At 31.9% G+C, this 10,316-nt stretch overlaps 2 protein-coding genes across 2 annotated transcripts in view; one reads left to right on the forward strand and one right to left on the reverse strand.

Annotated features, from left to right (window-relative positions):
• Positions 1–236: 236 nt before the first annotated feature.
• Positions 237–2,363, reverse strand: LOC119675456 (uncharacterized protein K02A2.6-like). Its single transcript, XM_038086657.1, has one exon. The coding sequence runs from the start codon at positions 2,361–2,363 to the stop codon at positions 237–239; it is 2,127 nt and encodes a 708-aa protein (XP_037942585.1).
• A 1,913-nt stretch (positions 2,364–4,276) lies between these two features.
• The window catches only part of LOC119675457 (peripheral-type benzodiazepine receptor-associated protein 1-like), a 30,465-nt gene continuing 24,425 nt past the window's right edge, over positions 4,277–10,316 (forward strand). The window contains exon 1 of the mRNA XM_038086658.1: positions 4,277–4,348. Within this exon, the coding sequence (XP_037942586.1) occupies positions 4,277–4,348 (72 nt within the window). The remainder of the gene's footprint in view (positions 4,349–10,316) is intronic.

The raw sequence follows: 10,316 nt of genomic DNA on the forward strand, positions 1-10,316 counted from the left end.
CATACCGTATTCTGAAGCATCAGTAGCTAAAATTATTTTCTTTGTTGGATCGAAGTGCGTGAGACATAGATCAGAAGCTAATACATTTTTAATCTTGTTGAATGCTTCATTATGATGTTGTTTCCACTCAAACTTCTTATCTTTTTTTAAAAGTTCATCTAAAGGACCGCGAAAGCTTTTCATACTTTTAATGAATTTCCTATAATTATTTACAGCTCCTAAAACTCCTAAAATGCTCATGTTTGTTGCAAATTTGTTGGTGGTGGGAGATCTTGGATTGATCGAAGTTTCCCTGGATGTGGTCTGATACCATATTGATCTACCGTGTGTCCGCAGAACTCGACAGATGTTTCTCCAAACTTACATTTCTCGAAACGAAGTTTGAATCCATAATCCTGAATACGCTTTAAGGTTTTAAACAGTTGAGTTTTGTGGTCTTCTTCATTAATTCCCGAACAGATCATATCATCAATAAACCCAATGGTATTGGTTCCGCTAAGCATTGTGTCAACAATCTGTTGAAAAATGCCAGGGGCTGTTTTAACACCTTGCTGCAGTCTAAGTACTTTAAATAAGCCGAGGTGAGTATTGATAGCCATCAGTTTTTGAGATTCTTGGTCCAATGGAATCTGGAAAAATGCATCTGATAGGTCAATTGTGCTAAAGACTTTCTTATTAGCAAGTTTGGAGAATATTTGGTCAGGCGTTGGAAGAGGATATTTATTTGGCTCTAGACCGTCAGTTAGACCTGTAGAATAATCGGCACATATACGAATTTTTCCATTCTTCTTTCTTACAACTACGACTGGCGCCGCTGACTGTAAGTATTCAGTTGGTGAAATTACTCCAAGATGTTGAAGACGTTCAAGTTTTGCCGAAACTATGGGAGCTGCTGCATATGGAACTGGTCGAGCGTTACGATAAACAGGTCGCGCTCTTTCTTTTAGCCTCAGAGTCGCTTGGGTCTTCGTACAGCAACCAAGGTCATTAGAAAAGAGAGACAGAAATCTAGCCTTTATTTCATCGTTTAATTTATCGCTACTATTTAGTTGGATTGCTTTGCAAAAGAAACTGATAGGCACCGACCATAAGTCAAATGTCGTTATCCAATCAATTCCAAACACGTTCAACTTAAGTGGTGTGACATAACACACATCATATTCCTCTCTTCCATTTAGTTTCACAACACAAGCAAAGCTGCCCAGAAGAGGAATTACATTTCCAGAAGCATCGCCAGCTTTTTTATTAGTAGTCCGACCCGATATCAGTTTAATTGTAGATCCATTGAGATTTGGTCTGACATATCTACGATGCTGCTGCGTTCTGTTAGTTTCGTCAATTTTCTTCACACATGATGCGTCAGGCTGAGATTTTCTGCGTCGCAACTTGCTTGGCTTCATATTGCAGTAACCATTTTTATGGCCAATAGTGTTACATGCTGAACATTCTTTGCCTTTAAATGGGCAATCTTTAACCCAATGAAGACCTCCACTACACCCACATGGCGTTGGTGGTTTCGAAGATTCGTCTTTTGTTGAAGAATTTGATAGTAATGATTCATTTTTGCGTTGATATCGATGGTGAATTGCAAGAACTTCTGAACTTGAAGATGGCTGGACGACAGTGTATTTGTCTTGCATCAGACAGATTATACGTTCAGCTTCATTAGTGAGGTCTTGAAGTGTTAAGTGCATGAAGGCATCCTTTTGCGCCTGTGTCTGAAGTGCACCAAACTGTGTTGATTCATTGTCGAGTCTTGCAAGGAGTTTCTCGAGTATTAACGAATCATGTGAACTCTTCAAGCCATTGACAAAGATTTGTGCTTTAAACTCATCGGTAGTGCAATTAACGATGTCAAATTTTTCACAATGTTTGTTGACGCGAGCTGCATACTGAGCAAAGTCTTCATAATCCTGTTTTGAAATTGTAAGACATTTTTGGCGCTGAGAAAATTTTGGTTGGCGATATCCGAAAATAGACGAGAGTTTGGCAACCGTTTGCATGAGTGTAAGCTCATGGGGTTGCTTTGGTAAGATTGAGTTTGCATATTGCTCGAAATCAAAATTTTTTAATTTGCTATTGAGCAATCGAGACTTAGTCGGCTCGGTGAGATGTGCTGCTTCTATAGCGAAAACTGATTTATAACGCTTGTACCATGATGCAAATGTGACATTATTTTCAGGATCATAGCAAAACTCCAGCATTGAGTCAGATAGATTCCTGAATATTGACGAAACTGCTTCTATAGTTGAAGAAGGCGCATCAATTTGTTGATGTGTCCGCCGCAAACGAAACTCCTTAAGCAAAGCGTTATTTGATTTTTGCACAGCTTGCAACAACAAATTAAACTGTTCCGCATTCATGTTAGCTTTATCCTCGTCGCCAATGTAGTAACTTCGCTAGTTACACATAAATAAATACACTAATTGTTAATCTTACACCAAACGCTTATCTTGACGCCCTTTTTATCTCAGCTGCTCTTCTCTTGTCCCGTGTTGTACAACGTACGTTTACTACCAGTGTTGTACGTCCGTTTACTACAGATACTTCTGACATAAATACTTTGCCACTTGAAATTCGGTTAAGAGCTCATGTGGTGTCAAATATATTGAGACCACACAAATTGGAACACATGTGAATGTGAATCACGTAACAAACAAATGCACAGTATATAAGTACTTACTATGCATTTCTTATCTTAAGTAATGTGTCATTAATAAATAGGAAGTATATGGAAATTATAATTGTTAAGTATATAAGAATAACCAATTAGAATAAAGAGATTATTGTTAGATTTAGTTAACTATTGTTAGAATAAGATAAAGATATCATTTAAAAATAAATAATGAAACTATTGTAAGATTTAGAATAAGTTTCAGAACATAGTCGATTGTAGAACGTGATCTGACTAAGATCATTTTAATAATATACTAATAAATGATTAAATAAAATAAAAATAAACTTTTTATATAATTAATGTATTTTCATTAAATCTCAAATTAAATCCCATCACAATCTTCTGGCGATGAAAATCGTTGACCACGTATTTTTTTTTAATGTGTGGGAATAAAAAGTCATTGGCTGCCAAGTCTCTTGTTCCGTCCTTCGTTGCTCAAACGGAATAGTCGCCATATGACCAGTTTTGCCCAAGAAACAAGCGACCATTTACCTAGAAGTGTTTCTTCCACGAACAACTTTCGTTGGATTTGGCTCGTCTTCGAGCCACACGGTCGATTGTTGTTTTGTTTCGGGCTCAAATAAAAATAAAACAATTTACCATTAAATGACAACACGTTCTGAGTGATGTTATGCTCAAAAATGTCAACCTTTCCAATGAAAATGCAGGTTGCACCTGGCAACACTTAGTGCTGCCTGTGCCAGAAATATATATAACAGCTCTCGTATTTGTTATTATTCGTATATTTTTCTTTTCAATTATTTTTCTTCGATAGCAATTTTTCGCTTCTTAATTTTACTGTACCCACGTTTCGTGTTTAATTTTCTCAAAATTCAATTTTTTTTTTTGCTCAAATAATAATTTTTTTTTTATACCGTAGCTGACTTATGGAATAATTTGCTCTGTGTTTGGTAATTTTCAGGGACGCGAGGGTGATAGTGAGGCTTTGTACGGCAGACACTGGTGGTACAGAGGTCGTAGCTCTGTTGTCTGCATGTGCTTTGATAAAAAGAACTTCGGAAATTTCGTTTATCAAATTTATTCACAATAAATTTATTGTGACGACTCTGGACAACGGCTGAGGATACCCCAGCGAAACATTTTTTTTGAACGCACCAAAAAGTGTCGTTACAGGCGTTTACATTGACCGAAAATGGCTCATTTTGAATGAGCCATATAAAAATGTTTACATTCGTTGTATTTTATTCGTTCTCATTTCAAACAGCTGATTTGTCAACGTGAATTTTATTTGAAATTTAAAGTAATAATATATTTTGTTTAAATTTACATTTGTTTACAAAATTGAACAATATATATTATAAAGTGATTATTGCAGAACAATTAAATTTTTTACAAACAATAAAAGTTGCTGCAATCACATTAACAAGTAGTATAAATAAAGCGAAACGAAATAAAAAGAATAAACTAAAAATGCATTGTTAATGAATGCACTAGTCGCCCAAGTAGAGCCTGCGCGAAAAAAATGTTGGATGAAAGTAAAATATATAACATAAAAATAAAAAATATATAATATAAACTAAAAATTTATTTTTTGGTTTCGATGAAGTACTTTTTGTGAAGAAGAAGTTCCAAAAAGAGATGCATCGTTTTTCAAGGAAAACTTTAGAACGACAATGGACACGTTTAAAGAGTTATGCGATTTGGTCAAAAGTATTAAAAAACAAAACAGTAACTTTCGCAGACCAATTCTATTAGAGACGAGAGTTGTCATTGTAGTGTACACACTTGGCTTATCCGCGGAGTTCAGAACTGCGGCAACGTTTTCGGAGTGTCTAAATCATCTGTATGCGTAATCCTTAAAGAATTTTGCACTAAAGTCTGGAAAGTAATGCAACCAATTTACTTAAACCAGTACCCCTTAAATGAAACAACAATTCGTGATTGCATCAAAGGTTTTAATATATTAGGGTTTCCACAATGCATCAGTGCTATAGGTAAGTCAATATCCAATATGAATATAAGTGTATACATTTTTTTGCTTCTGACGGTTGTCACATTGAAGTGCGTCCTCGAAAGTCAGAAGCCATTGATTATTACAACTACAAGGGTTGGTATTCTGTAGTTCTTCTGGCAGCTGTAGACTATAGGTAGGAATTTAAAATTTATAAATTGAAACCTAGATAATATCTTCACCAAATAACTTCTTCTATATTAAAAATGTCGCTTTATGTATATTAACATTGCCCTGGTCGTTGTAACGATTCTCAAATATTTGAGAAACCTAAATTGAAACATCATATGAAACCGATGATGAAAGAATTTTGTGTTGAAATTAATGGCGTGTGCGTGCCTCCACTATTGTTGGGAGATTTTGCATTCCGCTTTTCTGAAATTTTAATGAAACTAGTCCAACAGAAAAGCATTTCAATTATGTTCTTTCAAAGTGCAGAAGGGTAGTGGAGAACGATTTTGGGCACCTCAAAGCAAGATTCAGAAGAATTGTAAAGGGACTAGACAACAACATTGATAATGTTAACTTAATTATAAAAAGTGCTTGTGCCCTACACAACTTTTTAAATGAGAGAAGTGACAAATTTAACCGCAATTGGAAAAACCAATTAAAGGAATGAGGAGCCAATAACGTCAAACCCCAACCGGAATGGACCTCTATATCATCTGACAATGATTCAACATCCGAATATATAAGATCAGCCATTGCTATATTTTTAGGTAATCTTTATTTATAAATATTACTAATTACTGTTTATCCTGAATATTACTATATTAATATTATAGCATTGACAGACGAGCGCACTAAATTATCATTAAGCAGCCTTAAACGATCATTTTAAAAATACCCTGACAGACGGTATAAATTATCATTAAGAAGTTGCTGTATCATATGTTTTTTGTTATTGAAAAAGCAAAGGAAAGAATTTTAAATTCAAAATGGATAAGCAAGAAAAATTAAAGAAACTTGCTTTAATTAAATATAAAATATATAAAAAAAATATAAAATATATAAAATATATCGAGTATTTACATTTACCAATGTTTCCAAATATGTTTTGTTTACATTTTGGCAACCAAATAGTTTGAAATTTGTTCCATCTTTTATTTCGTTTCGCTTGCATATGCAGCATTATCATTTCTAAAAACCTAAATGATGAATAAATTGGGTTAAATTCGGTCATTTAAAGACCATAAATGATAATTTAAAACTGCTAAATGAGCAAATAAATTATAATTTAGCCCCTTAATGATAATTTAGCTCCCGTCAGTTGCGGCAAGCCAGTCTTTTAGTTTCTGAAACTGCGCCTATAAGAGCCGTCTTTTATGTCTTTTACAAAACCTTCTTGTTGAATTGAAGCCTGTAAAATTGAAAAATAATTAATTAAGAATTACACAAATGAAAACTTCAAATTCTGCTTCCTCCTGCAGAAAATCTATTGTTTGGAACACTTCCCGCTTTGGCCACTTCTTGTGCGACTGCAACTTTTTTTCTTCCATTTTTATTTGACAATAGTGAGAAAAATTTATTTAGACAATCAAAATTTGTATAATTCGAGTTGTTCAATAACTCGTTTGTTATTGAAACTGAATCGACACTTGAATCGATTCAGTGTTGCTTATGATTAGAAATCCGGCACTTGAACGAGTTCCTATTGCGAGTCCTGAATTTGGCACTTGAACCAACTTCAGGTGACCTGCTCTTGAATAATAATCTTATTTAGTGTGGTGAGCAACTAGGCACTTTAACCTATTTGCTTTGAGTCTTAATCGGCACTTGAAAACAAATCAAAAACTCCAATGAATTCTAGAATTGAATTGCATTTTATTACTAAAAATTTGGGTTTTTATACAAATTTGGCAAGGTGTTGATACATACAATTCCCACAATAATGCCCTATACCTTAAGCTGCATTAAAGTAGCGATTTGATACCGCTCAGCTTAGTCGTGGGAATGTTCACAGTTCTCATGGAAATTGTATATATTTAAGAATAACAAATAAGGAATATTACTTGCGTAATTTTCTTAGCAACCTGGTATATGCTGATAAACTTATTTTCTTTTAAACTTGAACTAAGTCCATATACCAGCTTGCTTTACAAACATAATTATTATTTTAATAATAATAATACTGACCTTGCACAAACGAATTTTCATTTCTCATAATGTTCTGTATTAAAATATTGCACATGCCAAATGCATGGCTTATCTGCAGTTTCATATGATGAGCAAAGTGTACTCGTGTGATATACAACTGTTGTTGTTGTTTTTGATAAATGTTGATATCTTAACCCACCGTTCAAGGCTAAGTTATCAAGTCATTAACATTATGAGAATAAAAATTCGCTTTGACAACAAAACAAAAAATAATGAAATACGGCATTACTTTGCGATGTTACACACTGACGTTTATGTCTCTTCAAACCAAATGACCTTTTGAGGCGTTTCAAGCAGCAGAGAGATGGCTACCTCAGATCTACATATCCACCTTAGATAAGTTAGAATACTTGTGATACTAATTAAAAAACCTCTTGTTAGTCAATATGACTTGTCGTTGTTAATTTAAACTACACACTTTGTTTAAATATAATAAAAAATTCTTGCATTTCGGACACCTTACAATGACTTTGTAAGACAGAGTGAATACGAGTATGCAACAGTTATTTACTACCAAAGCAGTAACAAAATAACTATTAATATTATTATTCAAATATATTCGATATTTTCGTGCTTTGAGTCACTAAAGTTAGAAAGCTTATGTTTTGATTTTGGGTATGGTGTTTATAATTTATTGTGTGATATGTGTGGTCTATTTCCATATCATATTCGAATTAATTGGAGGCTTCAATCGTTATGATTGAGTACATTTTATTCTCTACTTATTCTACAGACAATAACATATAATTATGTTTTTATTTCTGGTTTTACATTTGTTAATTTGCATTCTTAAAGTTAATTAAATCTAAATTTAGATCTAAGTTTAAAGTTATAAGCTCTCTTTTACAAGCGAGAGACTTATATATTATTATGTTACCCCTTCACCTCTAAGATATTTACGTCCCTGCTAATCAATTTAATATATAACAAAACATTCAATAACTTAAGTTTATTGTTTCAATAATTGTACTTTTATTATTTCGTTGTAATTAAGATTTATAGTATTTGGTGCTTTTTCTATGTATCGATGTTCCTAATGTACAATTACCTTCCTTACTAAAGTTTGGTTTATATTTTGATGTGTTACATTTTATCAATTGTAGTCAAATACATGTTGTTTCATCTAAGGTACGATATATCTACATTAGTTACGTCCCTTCACATAAACATTAAAAGATAATGTGAGCAACAACAAATAAATATTGTTTTGCTTAAACCATTGAGTAAGAATATTATAGAGTCACAATGACTCAATTTTTAAATTTTCAGCAACAGGCACGGGAGGGCGGAGTGAAGATTTTACTTCTTTCTGCGCTGCTGCTAGATCGGTCGCGCTTATGCTTGTTCTTTCTCAAAATTTTACTATTGATGAATGAAGGACAAAAATGAAAACAAAAAACAGATTTGCTTGTTTGCGAAGAAAAGAGTCAAATTAGTTTTTGGTGTAATTATTTGTTTTTGCAATTAATGCTTGGCACCAGCAAGCAGCACGTAAAAATTTCGTGCATTTAATATTACTTCATAATGCAAATAAGAGAAACATCCCTACTTGTTTGGAAGTTTACTGATCTACATATATATGTGTATGTGTATAAATGTATATTTATAAACATATGTACTTTTATTTGGAAGAATATGAATATTTTTTGATTTTATTTTAGGAACATTTGAAGCAAATGCAACCAATTTCAATTTTTTGTTTTAATCAGGTATAATAACAGTTATATGTATGTTATATTAGTATTAGCTAAAATAAGATAATTGTATGTAATTGACCGTGTGTGAGTTCGAGTAATTGAAAGTAAATTAAGGAAAATAGTAAATTATGTCCGTATGGCAGCGAATGTTGGTATTTACCAGAATTTCGAGTAGGGTAAATTAGGTAAATTAGGTATTACCATTGGTAACTTTTTATAAGATGTATAATAAAAAAATAAATAAATTTGAAAACTTTTAACATAAGTGCATTGCAAAAAAACCCTAAGAAATTTCAGTTTACTTTACCATAATTTACCGAGTTGGTTTATTGGGGCATGCAGACTTCATCGAATTGAATTGCTGGGCTTTATTCTGCTTATATTACTTCGTAAGCAATTCCTTTGGATGGTAGAGAAAGTGAAATCGACTAAGGCATAAATTGTTATATGACCTTATATTACAAATTTGCCCTAATACAGGCTTAATAACATCTATTTATAATTTATTTATTACCATAACTACTTACTTTATTTATTTATTTTGTTCAAAATACATAGTTTAAGTGAATTAATTTTAAGATAGTTATTAATAAACATGCGTTAATAAATATGTATAAAAATGTAAATATTAATATTTATTACGTAGAAACTTTTGCTATTTTTTATGGTTATTCACGGGATATTGATCAATTTATAATTTTTTGTGTTAATATACATTAATATTTTAAACAAAGCAATTTATACATATAAACAATTAAAAATAATGTATCATATATATATCTAATAACGGCAAGAACTAACAAATGTGTTCTCTTATTGGTGGTGATATTCCTCTATTCCTGAGCGTTGTTTGTTGTCGTTTTGTCATTGGGCCTTGTTGTGGTAGGATTTTAGGCAGGATTAGGAGTATTTTCGGAAAATTATTATGTGTGATAATATATTTCTTTATCATTTATATGCAAAAAATCTTTTTGTCGAAAATACTAATGTATATTAATATAAAAAACTAAAGTTCTTTAAATTCTTGAGGACGAAATAGAGAAATAGAGAACAAATAATAAAAAAAAATTTTGAAATAGTAAAAAAAATCTCTTTTCTATATTATTTTTCTTAAACAAAATTTCTTCGTTAACATGGACTAGGCCTCCTGGGGACACCATGTAAAAAAAACGCGCGATGCATTATACCTCAAAGGTGGTCTGGAAATTAGTACGCAACTAGTAACATGAAAATTGTCACTTCTATTTAATTAACGATAACCTTTCATGTATGTCGATCTAGTAACTATAAATGATTATGCAGTTATTTAAATAAATCTCCATTTCTCGGCAATTATTCGCTTGGAAAAGCTAATAGTCGATACACTTGTACCCCTTGTACTGATGTTCCGTTTATACTTATTCAGTATCTTTTAAGTGCATATATATGTAAAATAGCGTTAACTATTCAAACTGCCATATAAACTGAAGGTTTAATCTTAAATCGATTTCTATATAATTTTATTGTAATACATTTGGCAAAGCTAAATCATACTATTTTTAAAAAATGTTTTACCAATTATTGGTAATTATTTTATATACATATGTGTTCTTATGATTGTATTACTTACTATAATTTAATATACATTTTATGTAAATGCGATAAAATTGAAAATCCATACGTAACAACAACTAATTAGGAAAACAATTATAATTCTTTCTTTAAATGCCATCATTATGAAAAATTGTTTCAATGTTACAAATACAATTTTAATATCTTTTGCCCCCGAAATTACATACAAAAATATCAATGTCCATATGTTCATATTTAAACA

The sequence above is a fragment of the Teleopsis dalmanni genome, chromosome 2, assembly GCF_002237135.1.
Source record: "Teleopsis dalmanni isolate 2A chromosome 2, ASM223713v2, whole genome shotgun sequence".
NCBI lineage: Eukaryota > Metazoa > Arthropoda > Insecta > Diptera > Diopsidae > Teleopsis > Teleopsis dalmanni.

Excerpts from the sequence above, each read along its gene's own strand:
- LOC119675456 (XM_038086657.1), bottom strand. The coding sequence starts at position 2,363 with ATGAATGCGGAACAGTTTAATTTGTTGTTGCAAGCTGTGCAAAAATCA.